Below are 18,828 nucleotides of genomic sequence, written 5' to 3'. Positions count from 1 at the left end.
CTGTACTACAGACTTGTTTTTGTACATATCTATATATCTGTCTCAGAATATATACATTAGGACGTTTCTAACTTAAGCAGCAAGCAATACAGTGCAAAACAATGCAGAAAAGGAGCAACTGATCTGTAAATAGTCAGCACGTGTGTAATCTTGAAACAATTGTCTGTAGGAAGGAATATCATAATACAAATCTCAGAAAGGGAAATAAACTAGCAACTGTTACTACAAAGATTGAGAGAGTGGGATAGAGGGGGGAGAGGGAGATAGAGAGAGAGAGAGAGGGAAAGAGAGAGAGAGGGAAAGAGAGAGAGAGAGAGAGGGAAAGAGAGGGAGAGGGAAAGAGAGAGAGAGGGAAAGAGAGAGAGAGGGAAAGAGAGGGAGAGAGAAAGAGGGAGAGAGAGAGAGACAGAGAGAAAGAGAGAGAGAGATAAAGAGAGAGAGAGAGAGGGAAAGAGAGAGAGAGAGAGAGAGAGAGAGGGAAAGAGAGAGAGAGAGGGAAAGAGAGGGAGAGGGAAAGAGAGAGAGAGGGAAAGAGAGAGAGAGGGAAAGAGAGGGAGAGAGAAAGAGGGAGAGAGAGAGAGACAGAGAGAAAGAGAGGGAGAGATAAAGAGAGAGAGATAAAGAGAGAGAGATAAAGAGAGAGAGAGAGAGAGAAAGAGAGAGAGAGATAAAGAGAGGGAGAGAACGATGGATATATATAGATACTATAGATAGATAGATAGATAGATAGATAGATAGATAAAGACAGGGAGAGATTAATATTTAATGCAAAGCAGCAAATAAATTTAAGGGACATGAAAGTTAAAATTAAAGGGATAGAAAGGTCAAAATTAAAATGTGCATGGGTATGGGTGACAGTTGTCCTCCACAAAATGACTGGACAATCTATCAGTGACAGGGCATTATGGTAAGTGAGGTCACACAAGGCCCCCCCTAAAAGTTCTACGTTAGCCCTCACTTTTGATCCCATAATCTATATTTTTCATAACTGAGCAATAAATGCACCTTGGCTGCCAGTAACATATAAACAGAAGTAATGTGACCCCCTTTGACAGCTACTCACTTATTTCTGCTCCATGTTTGTAATGTGTTTAGGCTCAGGAGGTTTTTTATATTTAGCTAACACTTAGGGACGTTTAAGTGTGAAGATTTTACTGGACAACTTGCTAAATTACTGGACTGGCCGGTTGAATACTGGACACCAGGTAACCCTATGCATTGGTGCATTTTCATTTTAAATAGAAGCATTTTTTTTTACTTTCATTAGCAAAAATGATTCTAGTAGAAGTTATTACACTTTTACAGCAGCATATGCACATATGCTGTGAGTGCCTCGTGCACCAGCATTCAAACACTACACCTTCTCAGAAAACAGCAATAACTTTTACTAGAAGCATGTTTGCTGATGAACGTGTATTGCAAAATGCTTCTATAATTAAAACGCACTCACGCGCATTTTAGTTTTATCTCTTTAAAGTTTAAGTTTTCAGAGAGAACGTACAATGTTTAAACAAATTTTCTAAGTCCCTTCTGTTATAAAACGTAAGTTTATCTCTGTCTACGTTATTAAAACATAGCTACTTATCATGAGAGCATTCTGGGGAGACTGAGGAGTGTCCACGTGACTTATTTTGTACTTTTGCGATAACATTTATGTAGTTTACAGTAGCAAATATATAATTGGATCAATCCCATGCAATTAAAGGGATCTGAAAGCAAATATAGCAGTCAGTTTCTAATCTGAACAGAAGCGTTGTTCCAAAGTGCGTCAGATATGATAACAAATGTGAACTGCACTTAAAAAGGCTTTATAAAAAGGGTTTAATCTTTATTTAATGCCCAGCTAAATGCCACATGCATGCTGCAATGGGTGCTATGTGCTTATATGGGGGCAGCATATAGAGTATGTCCCTGTGTTAACAAAGAGATCAACCCCAGACTTATGATTAATTTCAATCTCACCATTAAAAAAAGGCTAACACTGCTGCTTGGTATAATCCGATTCCGGGGGCTATACAGCCCTCACACACTATTGTTCTTTGTTGGTGTTGGTGGGTGCTATGCACACCAATCTTTCTGAAGCCTTTAAGATGACAGTGTTTTGTAAAAATGTCTCCCCATTAATGTGTCCCCAGTGATGCATTTTACCTACTGGAGTTTATTAAATTGTTTAAAAATTACTCCTTTACCTTTATTTTGTCATATAAAATAGTGGGGTTTTTTGCCTGCTGAAACCGCCACCTATACTCAAAATTGTAATACTGCAGTATTGGCTATAAAAAAGTTATGTAAACATGATCTATCTGAACACATTACCATCCCATTTGGGGTGGGAGAAATAGTTACCAAAATGATCATTTTCAATTGTTATCTCAGACAGAGACAACATAAGAAAGCCTACCTGTTCTTCTCGCAAGCTCAGACCATTTTAATGGGTTGTGTTTTCAAAGAGCAAAAACAGCTATTTTATATATTAAAAAAAATCATTTGATACTCTGCAGCTGGTTTAACAAGTCATTGGATTTTTATTAAGGGAAAAGTGCCCAGTATATACACACATGCATTTTGTGATTTATAAAAATTTGTACTAAGCAATAGAAATCAATATTGATTGAGATTTATGTTTACCTTTGTATGCATCTCCAATTGTTAAACACTAGCAGTACCCCGAATAATATCTGTTTCTTTCTTTCTTTCTTCCAGTGTACGGTGATATTAGCATCATTCCCTCAACTGGGGAGATATTTTTAGGAGCCACAAAGAGTTTATTATGCAAAGGTACAGTATGAATTAAGCTAACATAACTGCTATAGTTAGTAAACAGGACCTACTGTATTCTCTGGACGAGGGATTACGTGATGTACAACTGACAACTATGGGCCACATTACGAGTGAAGCACAAACGTTTGAAGTCAATCAATAAGTGGTTTATTGCGTGTGTTTGCGCTTGTCGGCTTATTATGAGTTGAAAGTAAACACATTTGATTGAGTGTAATCGCCTTTTACGTTTGATCTTAGAGCTCTAGTTTACTGTTTCCCAAAACTGAAAAGTTGCACAAAACACATAAAAAATACAGTACATTTGCACTCATAATAACACCATCTAATAAAAATTAGTTAAAAAAACTTGCACAAAACAGATATAAGGGCTCAAAGATATGAGGTCTCAGTTAGAAAAAAAAAGGACTACAAAGGGCTTTAACATAGAGATACATACAAATAAATATTTATGTGTGTATATATATATCCTATAATATAAAAGGCCAAGTGTGTTTGTCCGAAGCTGTCATGCGCAGTAGAGACAGCACAAGGACAAACACACCTGGCCTTACCTGACATGCTGTTTGCTGCAAAAGTGGGCGTGGCCTGGTGGGCGTGGTCAGGCGTGACCGGCATGGTCAGGCGTGACCGGCATGGTCGGGGCGTGGTCGGTGCGGTTGGTGCGAGAGAGATTGGAGCGAAATAGAAAGAGAGGGGGAGAGACAAAAAGAGATAGGAAAGAGCTAAAGAGAGGGGGAAGAGCAGAAGAGAGGGGAAAGTGCAGAAGAGAGGGGGGAGAGAGAGCAAAAGAGAGGGGGGAGAGAGAGCAATAGAGAGGGGGGAGAGAGAACAAAAGAGAGGGGGGAGAGAGAACAATAGAGAGGGGGAGAGAGAGAGAGCAAAAGAGAGGGAAGAGAGACAGAGCAAAAGAGAGGGGAGAGAGAGGGGGAGAGAGAGAGCAAAAGAGAGGGGGGAGAGAGAAGAGCAAAAGAGAGGGATGGAGAGAAATAGCAATAGAGAGGGATGGAGAGAGAGAGCAAAACAAAAAGGAGAGAGAGACAGAGCAAAAGAGAGGGGGAGAGAGCGCAAAAGATAGGGGGGAGAGAGCGCAAAAGAGAGGGGGGAGAGAGAGCACATAAGAGAGGGGGGAGAGAGAGAGAGCACATAAGAGAGGGGGGAGAGAGAGCGCAAAAGAGAGGGGGAGAGAGCACAAAAGAGAGGGGGAGAGAGAGAGCTAAAGAGACGTGGAGCGAGAGAGAGCGCAAAAGAGAGGGGGAGAGAGCGCAAAAGAGAGGGGGAGAGAGCGCAAAAGAGAGGGGGAGAGAGCGCAAAAGAGAGGGGGAGAGAGCACAAAAGAGAGGGGGAGAGAGAGCAAGGGGTGGGACCGCTGTACTGCAAAAAATGGCCCGTGTGAACAGGCTTAGGACTAGTATATGTATGTATATATATATATATATATATATATATATACATACATATGTATTTATATATTTATATGTGTATATATGTATTTATAGACATACAGTATATACATATATAAACACATAAATACATATGTACACATATATAGACATATATAGAAGTGCATTGAAACCCTTTGCAGTTAAGTAGATGAAAACATGTAAAAGCATATTTGTGCAATATTCATATTTAATAAAGTTATAGTGAATATTTACTGTAAATATTTCACATTCCAATGTTCTGCACATAGCAGAATATGTTCTATGTATTTATAAATATATATATATATATATCTATTATAAATATTTATCAATGCATATATACATATATATATATATATATATATATATATAGATATATAGATATATATTGTACAAAAGAAATGTCACATATACATAGAAATATTTATTTATGAATAAATAGAACATATTCTGCTATGTTCAAAACATTGGATTGTAAGATATTCTTATTTTTATGTAGGGTTAGCGCACATGAGAATATGCTATCGGGTTTGCGCGAGGGTAAGGTGTTTTTCCATTGACTTCTATGGAGGAATACATGAGTTCGGCTTTTTGTGCTTGTCTGGTTAGTGTACGAACGAAAACAATTCACTTTTAACTCATAATACGAGTGCAACCCAACGAGCACAAAAAGCTTACGTCTAGCACACTTAACACTTAAGCGGGAGCGTTAAATAGCGCTTCACTTGAAATCTGGTCCTATATGGGTAAATTACATTGTATTTAACTGCCCCTGTTTTTGATATTACATGGTACACACTTGACATTTTTATGTGGGATTACGTTAAGCAACACATCTCAGTTAATGGGATTAGATAGATATAAGAGGTATCTGGTGAATAACCAAGGGTTTTGTCTTGAGCTCTAGCCTTTCAGAGGCATTCTGGGCCACGGCCATTACAAAGTTTAAATCCCTCTTTTCCCTCTCCAGTGCCCAGTGGAAAGGAAGCAGCTCTAAAATGGACGACATCCGACGATGAGGATATTGAAGATGAGGAAGGACGTTACAAGGTTAATAAAATTGATGAGAGCATATTGGGCCTATCTGTTATAGCATCTCAGTGGGAGCCTGACAGAGTAATCAAGTGTCTAGGGGAATACGAATCGGGAGAGACCGTGCAAGCGCAAATCATGCTAAAGATTATTGGTAAGAACTATCAATCCAACATCTAAAGTGTTATTTATATATAATTCCTGCGGAATTATGTAGGACAAATAGCACATGTAATACCAATTCATGTACAATCAATGTGTTATATTATTTAAATCATTTTCCTTTTTACAGAAAAGCCACAATTTGTTGGAAAGCTAGAAAGAGAACAGACAGTTATGGCAGGATCATCAGTTCAGCTGCCATGTTCAGCTAAGGGTATTCCAGCTCCTGCAATTTCATGGATACACAATGGAGTAACGGTGCCCAGCTCCCAAGGTTAGACACACAGCTTCTAAATTCTTACACCAGTTTAAAACCTTTACAATCGTTCTGTGGTTAGAAAAAACAGCTACTATTATTGTCACTTAAAGGGATACTGAATTGTATTGAAATAATAGACATAATGATGATTACCCTGAGAATAAGATGCAGTTTTACTTTTAAAATTATATCAGTCGCTAAATATTGAAGAAATAAGTGTCAAATTTTAGGCCCCCATTTATCATATGTGCGCAGACAAGGTGGAATGTCAGATTGCACAAGCAATCACTTAGGAAACCAAGACCCTCAAATTACCAACTGTGTAAGAGCAGAGCTTGTCAGTCATCCAGGGTGAATAAGTTCGGGTTGTCAGACATGTTATGAAGCATCAGTTACAAGACTGAAACGGCCTTGAAGCTACTTCGATAACTTCATTAATGGAGGTTTTTGTACACATTAATTATGTGTCACCATATTGCAGACTAGGGCTCCATTAAAAAACAAGACAAAACAAACTCTTACCACCTCTGCTGAAGCCAGTTAGGAACAGATGTAAATTAGTTACTAGCGTGAGCAAATTAATGTGTACAATATAGCCAAGTTAGTCTTGTGATGCCTGGCATGTGCACTTTCAATTCAATTCAAGAAAGGGGGACAAAACAAATAATAAATGGATATTGCATGTGTTTTTATGACACATCAATAATTCTTTATATTACAATCTCAAAGTGCATCCCACCCCTTTAATGCCAACTGCAATATGATGTTTTCACAAAGAAATTCTAATGGTCTGGAATGTTTGTCATGTTTAACATATTTGCAAGGACTAAATACCTATCAAGTGATCTACATAAATCCCCATAGACATTAATAGTTGTTTTTAGTAGATACGTTTTTTCTAAAGGATTGAGATAGACCCTATAGCCATATGCAATAGTGCAATAACAATCTCTAGCACATTACATGTTCATTCTGCACTTTATCTCAGGGCTCGACAAACCCAGTAGCCAGGGATACACTGGCTCCTAGAATTCTACCCTTGGCTCCTAACTTTTTGGGTTATTCTGCATATATCTATATACAAATACCACTGTCTGGCTCCTAAATATCTTACTGGCTCCTAATTTTTAAACAGATTTGTCAAGCACTGCTTTATGTCCCTTTAAAACAATGTTTGATAAGCCCACCTCTTGCACAAATGGTTATGTGAGAACAGTCTTAAATTCTAACAGCAGATTCTGCATCGCTGGCCTGAACGGGGAGGACAGGTTACCTGTCTGGCAACGTTATCCATTCACATGTTCATAAATGGGGGCGATTGTTATAAGTTATCCCTCTTGTTTTTCTCTCATGTTGTTTGTACCTCTTACTCTTTCTTTCATACCCTCTCTATGACTCTTTGGGGTAAATTTATCAGCTTTACCGGCTATGTGGAGAATGTTTGCATAATCGACCCTGCGCCCCATATTTAAGATAAACTGCTTCTTTTTTCCTCTCCGCCAGTTTAGAAGTGGCCAGATTGATCACCCTAACACTCGCTCGTACAGGGTGGTTGACATTAACTGCTCTAGTGCAACTGCATGCTCCTGAGGAGGGGCAGAATTGCACAAGAATTCTCTTGTGCAATGATAAATTTCACCCTGGCAATTGCAGGTGGACAGGTTTGCTACTTGTGCGCCTGTCTGTCTGCAGGATGGTAAATTTACCCCTTTCTCTCTCTGACCTCAGAGTTGGAGTATATTCTCTGTTATTTTCTGTACTCCTTTTCAGTTTAAAAACCTCTGATCCATGTTTTACCTTTTTTCCTTCCCTCACATATCTCTATACTTTTCAGGTCACCTTTTTGTCACCCCAGAAGGGACATTGACACTAGATAAAATCACCCTGTCAGATGCAGGTGTGTATAGCTGTCGCGCATCTATTGAAAGCCGTAATGAGGAGGAATATAAGAATGTGACCATTACTGTCAATGGTGAGTGTGCGTGCAGCTGTTTAATGCATTAAATCTACATAAAGAATCATTTTATTATTTCATTATTGATTGAACAGAATTGTGTGTTTGACTACAAAGTTAAACACCTAGGTAAAGTCAGCTGCAGAGCAACAATGCAGATTCTGGCCTACACATGTTTGGTGATAGCCAACTGCACACATATGTTGACCGTGATTGGCTCTCCAGACCATGTTCAGCTCCAGACCAGGCATTCTCAAACTTGGACCCTCCAGAGGTTTTGGAACTTCATTTCCCATAATGCTCAGCCAGCTGATATGCTAGCTGAGCATCATGGGAAATGTAGTTCCAAAACCTCTGGAGGGCCAAGTTTGAAGACGTCTGGTCCAGACCTCACTTTGTAGTTGTTAAAGTGCTGTAGCAGATTTGCTCTGTTATATCCCTTTAATACTCCCCAGCATTCTGGGTGTTTGCATATTTTCTGCAGGTACTAATTTCACAACTGAGCTTTCTTCTAAATTCTCCTTAGACTGAAATCAGCTGATATGGTTAAGAAAGCCTTTGCTTTTTTCCTTTGCATAAAGGGACAAAAAAACAACAACAATGCTATGATAAAGCAGCAAAACTAAGCTAAACTAAACACTAAATGTATGTTGACGCTACACATTAGTTCACCACTAATACTATAGTACACGTGCTGATTGGCTGATAAGTCCCAGACCTGTATTGATGCACAGGGACACACTTTAACAAGCATAAAAAAAAAGAATAAGGTTTATTCAGCACTAGGAAATACCAAATACACATAGTCTAAGATATAGCAATAGAAACAAACTCTAACTATATCGTTCTCTTCCTTTGTAGCTGCTCCAGTTATACCAGACCAGGAATCTCGTATAAATGCTACAGTGAAATCAGCTGTCTCTCTAAGCTGCTCTGTGACAGGACATCCCCGGCCTGCGATCTCCTGGAAGAGGTACTGACGTGGTGTTATATGGTGGTATACGCAGTTTATATGTCCTGTGCTCTGCACTAGACATTAAGGGTGGAAAATGGGAACAAAAGTGGATTTAAAAGGAACTGAAAGTAAAAATGCACCTGGTTCAGACAGAGCATACAATTTTACAAATTTACTTCACTCTCTTGGTATCCTTTTTTTATTGAAAGCCTATCTAGGTAGACTCAGGAGCAGTAATCCACTACTTCACACATATGGCCTTTTGTCATTGGCTCACTAGATGTGTTCAAGTAGCTCCCAATAGTGCATTGCTGCTCTGGAAATGACTTTAACTATGTGTTTAAGACAATGCTCTAAATTTTCTTTGCATACCTTGATGTCTCTTTATAAAAGAAAAGCCACAATAAGTACTGCCTCTCTTCATATGTGACGGCCTTTGCTTGTATGCCAAAATGTCTTAAAGGGACACTGTACTAAAAGTGTTCTGTCTTTTATGTTAAACATGTTTTTTATTTGCAAAACAAAATGTAAAGGAATGCCTAATGCTCATTGGCTGATAGATATTCCTGTTAAACCTCATTGGTTGATAGGTACCTAATGCTAATTCACATTTAGCATTAGCAGGAAGGTCTTCAATAAACATTAGCATGAAGTGTACAACTGATAATGGAAATTTAAATTCAAACCTTTTCTACCTCATATATTTTCAGGCTACAGCATGTCTAAATGTTTAAATGATGCTCCTTTATATGAATGACAAAAACAGTTTTGAGTACAGTGTCCCTTTAAATACACCTTACCCAAATCAGTATTCCCACATGTGAAGCAATTTAAACCTCACAGCGAAACATTTTATTACATTATTTGAAAATTTTGTATCAGACACAGATAGCTGTGTTAAAGGGACAGTCTAGTTAAAATTAAACTTTCATGATTCAGATAGGGCATGTAGTTTTAAACAAATTTCCAATATACTTTTATCATGAAATTTGCTTTGTTCTCTTAGTATTCTTAGTTGAAAGCTAAACCTAGGTAGGCTCATATGCTAATTTCTAAGCCCTTGAAGGCCGCCCCTTATCTGAATGAATTTGACAGTTTTTCACAGCTAGACAACTCTAGTTCATGTGTGCCACATTCGATAACTGTGTGCTCACTCCCGTGGAGTTATTTATGAGACAGCACTGATTGGCTAAAATGCAAGTCTGTCAAAAGAACTGAGATAAGGGGGCAGTCTGCAGAGGCTTAGATACAGGGTAATCACAGAGGTAAAAAGTATATTAATATAACTGAGATAAGGGGCAGTCTGCAGAGGCTTAGATACAAGGTAATCACAGAGGTAAAAAGTATATTAATATAACTGTTTATGCAAAACTGGGGAATGGGTAATAAAGGGATTATCTATCTTTTTAAACAGTAACAATTCTGGAGTAGCCTGTTTCTTTAAGTTTAACGCATTTTGTGAACTAATCCTACTTTGCTTAAAATTACAGGGGAGAAGAAGCAATCTCACATGATGAACAGAAGTACATTCTCAGTGACGATGGCCAAAAGCTGTTAATTAATCAGCTGGACAAGTCTGATGAAGGAGAATATACCTGCAATGCCAACAACCTCTTTGGAGACAGCAGCTTTACATTATTTGTACAAGTAGAAGGTAGGTTTAGATTTTCTAGAAGCATTTTTTGCTAAGGGAAGTATATTGCACAAATGCTTCTTTTTAAAATGTACATAGATTCATTCACATTTCAGTTTTCATCTTTCTTTCCCTTTGATGTGTATTATTTTGAATTTTTAAAGAGACGCTAACACTCTCCACCTGACCAACAAATATCCAATCAGGAAGATGTCTGTGAACAGCCAAGCAACCACCATGAACAAAGACTTTATGTATTATGCAGTGCAGTGACAACACTCACCAGAATTGTGTTATATCTCAATAACGTCCTAATAGGTTAAAAAATATTAAAAATTATAATATGCAGACATTTATTTTCTGACTATAAGTAAAGCCACATCTGCCCCAATTTTCCTGGGACCTTTTTTTTTTTTACCACCGGTCTCATGGAATGATAGTTCTGGGAGTCTGTTCATCATTGTAAAAATCTGTCCTGGGGTTTGGACTGTCCTGTCGCTGTAGGAATCAGCTATGAAGTCTTTGTTGGTCTTGTGCATATATTTGTTCTTATAATGTGGCATCTGAATGTCCTGCACTTTACAAAAGAAATGCAGAACAATAAAATATCCAATTTAGAGAACTGGTACTTGTGAATCTCCTATAATGTACAGATTAGATTGTTTCTCAACCGCGGTCCTCAAGTGCCCCCAACAGGCCAGGTTTTCATTATAGCTGAACCAGTGCACAGGTGACAAAATCAGCTGATGGATCAGAGCAGGTTAGTAACCATGGTTACTGATCAGCTGATTACTTCACCTGTGCACTGGTTCTGCTATAATGAAAACCTGGCCTCTTTGGGTTACTTGAGGACCACGGTTGAGAAACACTTGATTAAATAATACAAAATATAATATTTGTTGCATATTGTGTGCTATTTACTTTGGGTGCGTTTGGGGTGGAGATATGGAAACCGTCGATGGGCGTGGTTTACAAGCAGCACACTAGTTTTCTGCTATTACAGTGAACGGATGATGTCAGTAAATAATAAGGGGGTTGTGAGGGAAGCTAGATCCATCATTGGAGAAAAGGGTGTAATATGCACACGAGCTATGTAGATATTCATATGTATTTTATAAGATATATGTCTTTAATTAGATTTAGTATTTCCATAGTTGACATTTATTTTCTTTGTATTCATGCAGACGCTGCTCAGTCATTGGGTAAAGGAGTAGTGGTTGGGATCGTCCTTCTCATCCTATTGCTGGTTCTGCTATTGGTTGATCTGACTTGTTATCGTACTAAACGTCGCGGCTTTCTCATGTGTATAGCCACAAACCTGCTGGGCAAGCAAACGCCTGGTGTCAAATTAGAGGACGAAGATATCAAGTAAGAATCTTGCTAAACTAATGGTTCTTTTACTGTAATCTAACTGTGCACACTGCAGACTTCACAAGCCTAACCCTGACATAAATCAGCCCCTAACTGGCCTCAGCAGAGGTGATAAGATACAGAAAAACAATGCAAGCTCTGCTAACAAAATGACAGTGGCAAGTTCTGTCTACACCGGTAAAAAAATCCAGATTGGCTTCTCAAAATAAGGCAAAGAGTGGGGGAGTTTGGCCATTGGAAAATAATTGTAGCAAACAAGGTGTTAATGTCATCAAAATGTTTCACACTCAGCTAGTATGTTAATTAATTGAAATACTACAGAAAAGTTTTGTAATTACAAGTTTTTTATGACCCTTTCATTTTCTCTGACAGGAAGACTTCTGTTGACAAGAGTCAAGTGGTAAACATCTCAGGCATAGAGGCCTGACCCCTTCAAGACACTGACAACAATACAGATGTGAAGAGGCTCTGCAGGGGCGGGAAGTAAAGACTTTGCATATGATAACAGCAGTTGCATTGAACATCTGAACCTTGCTTACTGTAGCTTTACACATATAGAGCGCCATGGCCAAGGGAACTGATCATCATCCTACACTATAGAGGCCCTTTGTGATGCCTATAAGGATCTCTTCATAGTTAAACTTTCTACAGTCGCTAAATTATTTAAGTTTATTTGTTTTAAAATACTTGTGTATTCATTCAAATAATTTGAAGCAGCTAATAGAACACAGTGACTTTCTTTAAAGGGACATTCAAGACAAAAGAACTATGTAAATATGCTTAGATCATTATCCTTTGAGAATATATAGTATTTTTTCCAATTATTATGTATCATTTTAATAAATTTAAAAAAAATATCCCAGTGCCCAAGCAAGAAAATCCAGTTCAAACTTGTATGTTGGCCGCACAATGTCCTTTGAACATAAACTATTTGTCTGAATGTTGCCTTTCATTAGCTCGTCCCAGTGCATTAGAGATTAAGATAGTGGCTATTTATTTGTAGCAAACCCAACATGGATCACAGTTTTCATACTGACATTCGCTTGCATATGCTAATTGCTGTAAAATAATACTTCAGCTTCAGACTGCAGTGTCTGATTGACCTTGACATTGTTTTAAAAATGTTTGTTTTATTTATCATTTATTTTTATTTTTCTGCATTATTTTGTGTTACCAGCGCTGTTGATGCCACCATTTTGTTATCAGCCAAAAAACAGGGGACACTGTATTAGGGATTTGTTTTCAGTGTTTTTTATTTAATTATTTTTTAGGAATTTAGCTTTACTTTGTTATGTTTTCTTATGGGGTAAATATGAAAATTTGTAGTTATCTTTTGGTGCATTAATACATTTCTTAAAAAAATATATGGGTCATGTTTCCTTGTCCTGAGTTATTTAGTCTCTTAAAGAGACAATCTACTTGAAAATGTTTATTGTTTAAACACATAGATAATCCCTTTATTACCCATTCCCCAGTTTGCATAACCAACACAGTTATATTAATATACTTTTTACCTCTGTAATTACCTTGTATCTAAGCCTCTGCAGACTGCTCCTTATCTCAGTTATATTAATACACTTTTTACCTCTGTGATTACCTTGTATCTAAGCCTCTGTAGACTGCTCCTTATCTCAGTTATATTAATATAATTTTTACCTCTGTGATTACCTTGTATCTAAGCCTCTGCAGACTGCTCCTTATCTCAGTTATATTAATACACTTTTTACCTCTGTGATTACCTTGTATCTAAGCCTCTGTAGACTGCTTCTTATCTCAGTTATATTAATATACTTTTTACCTCTGTGATTACCTTGTATCTAAGCCTCTGTAGACTGCTCCTTATCTCAGTTATATTAATATACTTTTTACCTCTGTGATTACCTTGTATCTAAGCCTCTGCAGACTGCCCCCTTATCTCAGTTCTTTTGACAGACTTGCATTTTAGCCAATCAGTGAGCAGTGTTATCTGTATGGCACATACAAACTAGCATTGTCTAGTTGGGAAAAACTGTCAAAATACATTGAAATAAGAGGCAGCCTTCAAGAGAACAAAGAAAATTTGATGATAAAAGTAAATTGGAAAGTTGTTTAAAATCACATGTCCTATCTAAACCATGAAAGTTTAATTTTGACTAGACTGTCTCTTTAAATATATTTATCTACTTTACTTAACATTTTATGACTATCTATTTTTCTTAACCTTGACACTCCCACTTTTTAAAGATATTTTCATGTAACTGTGAAAATATGCCCTTAATAGATCATTATTGCAGTCATTATATGATCACACAGAGAATACAGATTTCTAAACAATAGTTTTTTTTTAGTAAATATGGATAAATAATTTGCTTAGAATTGATATCTCACCATGACTCTTGCCCAGTAAACAGAATTAGAGTAAATGTTTTTTGACTCAAGTCATCAGACAATATTACCTGCTGGTAAAATGCACACTAATTCCTTTCAAAATATATGTGAATTACATAAACATAAACTATACAAAAAATGGATATTTATAACAAATCTTCTGTGTACAGATATTTATCCAAACCTTATTTTATTGATTGTGGGGTTTTTTTTTACCCTAAAACCAGCTGTATTATAAACATGCATAGAATAAATTGTTACTCGTTTAAAAAAAAAAAAAAAAAAAAAAAGGTTATAATATATTAAATTTAAAAAAAAAATTGGTAATATTTATAGCTTGGCCTTAAGGCCAAAAACTTTCAGGATAGGTGGGGATACCACAGGCTAAATCAACTATAATCAATATAAGGGTAATGAAAATACTTGTAAACAATTGAATACGCTCCAGCAGGTAAAGTGGATCCTTGGGAACAAATTAAAGGGTAGACAATTTTTTTAGTAAACTGTCCCTTTAAAACAGAGTGGTATAAATTATATACTCTGATGTAAAGGCTGTGCAGTCAGAGATTTTAGCGTTCATACGGGGTAAAAAAGATGCCAGAGTAGCTAACACGATAATGACGAAGCATAGGAAACTGGGAGGACTGGGAATTCCAAACTTGGTTGACTATTACAGATCTGCCAGATTAGCTCAGGATGCTCTTATTCTTAGAGCCAAGCAAGAAGCCCTCTGGATACAATTAGAGCCGGATATGGAAGGGTGGGGCAACATTGATGCTATCCTTTTGGAGAGTAAAAACACGCCACGTAGAGTAGGCTATTATCAATCTCTGACAGGAGAAGCAACAAGGCATGTCTGGTTGGAAATTGCACACAAAAAGAGGTTAATGCCCAATAGGGTCAGCCTTGACACCAATTAGATACCTGTTACATGGAGAATCCCAGAAAGAAATCAACAAGGTCGAAAACAAGGGCCTGTATATGGTAGCAGATTTTTTGGTACAAAATAAGGTAATTACTTACTCTCAGGTTCAAGTGAAGGTATCCCCTATTAAGGATCATTGGTATCTGTATTTGCAATTATCCTCAGCTCTGCACACATTCCTGAAGACAGTGAAACCTAGAAGTAGGACCATAGTAGAAAATATTTGTAGTTTACAAACCAGACCGAAACATACCATCTCCAGATTGTATGTAGAGATCCAAAATTTGGGTAACAAGACCAAAACCACATTAATGCTCAAGTGGGAAACGGAACTAGAAATGACATTAGACACGGATACGTGGTATGAGGTCTTCAATGCAGCTACTAGGGTCCTGATGAGCTCAGACCTAAGGGAAAACTCCCTGAAAACAATGTTTAGATTGTATTTAACGCCACTTAGAACTTCACATATGTCACAAATCAACTCTAGACTGTGTTATAGGGGGTGTGGGGCGATAAGAACTTACCAATATATGTGGTGGGACTGTGAAGGAGTTCAGACGATATGGAAATCATTGTCCTCCATGCTTAGCTACTTATTAGACGAACAGATACATCTCAATATTACACAAGCACTACTTCATAAACGTGTTTTTGAGTTCAATAAACCTATAAACACTTTTATCAGAATTATGTGTACAGTAGTGAGAACATGTATAGCGAGATACTGGAAAGTAGGTACACCGACGTGGAAAGAAATTAAACATAAAATCCAACACACGTACACCATGTATGAATGTGCGGCATGGTCATTAGGCACCAAAGATACAAATGATGAGGTGTGGTTTTATTGGAATCTCAGGAATGGTTCCAGTTATTCTGGGTAGAATAATAGATGGAGCTCAGCAGATATGTAATGTGAGCTAAGCTAGATGTTATTTGAGAACATCATGGATACACTAGTCTACAGCATCCAAATTCTTGTTTATTTAAAGGGACAGTCTACCATAGAATTGTTATTGTTTTAAAAGATAGATAATCCCTTTATTACCCATTCCCCAGTTTGGCATAACCAACACAGTTATATTAATATACTTTTTACCTCTGTAATTACCTTGTATCTTGGAACCTTCTTCCAGCCCCCTGATCACATGACTGTGAGTTTATTATCTATTGTCTTGCAGTTAGCATTGTTTTGTGCTAAATCTTAAATAACCCCCTGTGCCTGAACACAGTGTTATCTATATGGCCCACATGTACTTTCTGTCTCTTTGTGTTGAAAAGAGATTTAAAAAGCCTGTGATAAGAGGCAGCCCTCAAAGGCTTAGAAATTAGCATATGAGCCTACCTATGTTTAGTTTAAACTAAGAATACCAAGAGAAAAAAAGCAAATTTGATGATAAAAGTAAATTGGAAAGCTGATTAAAATTAAAAGTCTGCATAATGAAAGTTTAATTTATACTAGGCTGTCCCTTTAAAGGGACACTAAACTCAAAATTTTTATTTTGTGATTCAGATAGAGCAAGCAATTTTTTTTTTTTTTTCAAAAGTACTTTTTATTGAGGTAAAGTCATAAATAAAACAGTACATTTACATAAGAGATTCATGGCAACATACCGATATGACATACATCAAAAAAGCAACATAAATGACCAGTATAACAGACATGTCTTTAGAATTATGTAAATTCCTTGAGAACCATCCAAGGAGGATGTTCCTTAGCCATGAGTTATACCTCTTTTTCAATATAGTTTTTATTTTACATCAGCATTACATCAATTTTTCCCAAGGAGTGCATCATCAATAATTATTGTATGCCATTTATTCATCTACCTTATCTTAAACTAAAGCTCTAAATTATAAATAATCAATTTTTCTCGAAGGTCATCCTTGACCAGAGCAATATGCATGCATTTTTGATTTCAGTTAACTCAGTTAATTATGGTTACAATTGAATAATTGCTAAACCAACCATGATAACAATCAACATAATTAAATAATTCAATTATCCTAGCAAACTAACATCCTTTTTTCCCTTTCCTTCTCCCTTCTCTTTCCTTCTTTCTTCAGGGAAAAAATTGTTACATGCAATTTATTACATCTACCTCGTCTTGATTTAACTAAAACTCTAAATTATAAATGATCAATTTTTCTCTGGAGTCATCCTTGACCCGAGTAGTTTACATGCATTTTTGATTTCGATTATCTCAGCTGGTTATAGATACAGTTAATTAATTGCTAAACCAGTCATAGTAACAATCTAAAAAAGTGAAATTAAATTAGACAACCACATAAACAACCACACTAACAAACCAATACCAAAAAAGAGAGAGAAAAAAAAAAAAAAGGGAAAATTAATTAAGAAATAATAAATTAAAAAAAAGATTTCTCCTGTCCCCCCCTCCCAAACCCCAGTCCCCCCTCACCAAACATCCAGCAAAACCAATTCAGAATTTCTGAATGGATAAATTAGATGATCTATTTCAGAAGGTGGGAACATCCTGATAAATTTAGCCCATTTACTGAAAAACGCTATTATTTCTCGTTCTGAGGATAAATCTGTTGCTTTTTGTTCGATTAGGCATTGTTTTTTAAGATAATTCTTGAGCTCAGTAATTGTAGGGCTATACCTATCCTTCCAATTTCTAAAGATTAAATTTCTAGCTGCTAAAATAGTTAAATTTACTATTTTGGATTCGGTGAAGTCCCTATTGTTGTTCGACAAAAAAATAATCATGGGTAGCGAAAGTTTAATATATGTAGTCTTCATCCCTTTAAGTAACAGATATTCAGTTTTACACCAAAATTGTTTGAGTCTAGGGCAATTCCATATCATGTGAATTAAATCCGCTGCCGGTAAACTACATTTTGGGCATTTATTAAAGTTTAGGTTATGCCACCTGTAGCCTTTGTCGGGGGTGAAATAAGTTTGATATAATAACTTTATATGAGACTCCCTCCAAGTTTCTGCAATTGTAGCATCATTTGCTAATCTTATAGATCTAGCTACTTGTAATTCACTCTCTATATTAATATTACTAAGTGTTGTCCATTTATGAGCTATTTTCTCTAAATTCACATTTCCTTTATATGAAATCATAAGGGTGTACCAGGGTGATATGGAGAACAAACCTGCTCTGGTCAAAGCCACCCAATTCTCCAATCTTCCCCAAGTCCATTTCCAGGGGAACTTATTTACTAATTGTAAAGTGTAATGTCTAGCTTGGAGAAAGGTAAAAAAATCCTGATTGCTCAGGTTGAATTCGTGTTTCAATTCCTCAAATGATTTAATATTACCTGTCTCTGGATTAAGAAATTGTGAAACCAATTTTAGTCCCTGATTGTGCCAATGTCGCAATTTTACCGATTGAGATCCCTCTTGGAATTCGGAATTCCCTAGGAAAATTTGATATCTGGGTATATTAATATCTACTTCTAACAGTATAGCTATTTTTCTCCAGGCAACAATTATCGTATGTATAGTTTTGAAGATTTTCACTTGCTTAGGGATCAAATGAAGTGAGATGTTAAGCATAGATGTGGGCAACAGAGGGTATATTATACTGGCTTCTAGGTCATAATCTGAAAAATGATTTGTTCCTGCGATCCAATCTGCTGCGACTCTTCCTAGGAACGACAAATTATAGAGATATATATTAAGCAATGCCAGACCTGCCAACTGCCTAGGAAGATATAACCTTCGCAAGGATATTCTGGGTTTTTTTGATTGCCATATAAATTTACGCAATGCAGTGCTAAATTTCTTAAAGTCATATGATTTTAGTCTAATAGGGATATTTTGCAATATGTAGCAGATCTTAGGCAGTATTACCATTTTAAATAATGCGATACGTCCAGTTAATGAAAGTGGTAAATTCTGCCAATTTCTCATCTGCGTTGTAGCTTGTAGGAGAATTGGTGATATATTCAAAGAGTACCATTCCTGAGGATGAATAGAGATCAATATT

The 18,828-nt window shown here is 36.8% G+C and overlaps 1 protein-coding gene across 1 annotated transcript in view; it reads left to right on the top strand.

The window, feature by feature from the left end:
• The window catches only part of LOC128638297 (neural cell adhesion molecule 1), a 14,941-nt gene extending 2,009 nt beyond the window's left edge, over window positions 1-12,932 (top strand). The window contains exons 2-9 of the mRNA XM_053690175.1: window positions 2,704-2,778; window positions 5,173-5,388; window positions 5,527-5,670; window positions 7,490-7,627; window positions 8,471-8,582; window positions 10,055-10,218; window positions 11,382-11,565; window positions 11,941-12,932. Of these exons, the coding sequence (XP_053546150.1) occupies window positions 2,704-2,778; window positions 5,173-5,388; window positions 5,527-5,670; window positions 7,490-7,627; window positions 8,471-8,582; window positions 10,055-10,218; window positions 11,382-11,565; window positions 11,941-11,995 (1,088 nt within the window). The 3' untranslated portion in view covers window positions 11,996-12,932. The remainder of the gene's footprint in view (window positions 1-2,703; window positions 2,779-5,172; window positions 5,389-5,526; window positions 5,671-7,489; window positions 7,628-8,470; window positions 8,583-10,054; window positions 10,219-11,381; window positions 11,566-11,940) is intronic.
• The last annotated feature ends 5,896 nt before the right edge of the window (window positions 12,933-18,828 follow it).

This window comes from Bombina bombina, chromosome 8 (assembly GCF_027579735.1).
Source record: "Bombina bombina isolate aBomBom1 chromosome 8, aBomBom1.pri, whole genome shotgun sequence".
Lineage (NCBI taxonomy): Eukaryota > Metazoa > Chordata > Amphibia > Anura > Bombinatoridae > Bombina > Bombina bombina.
This window is presented reverse-complemented; position numbering and strand designations above follow the sequence as displayed.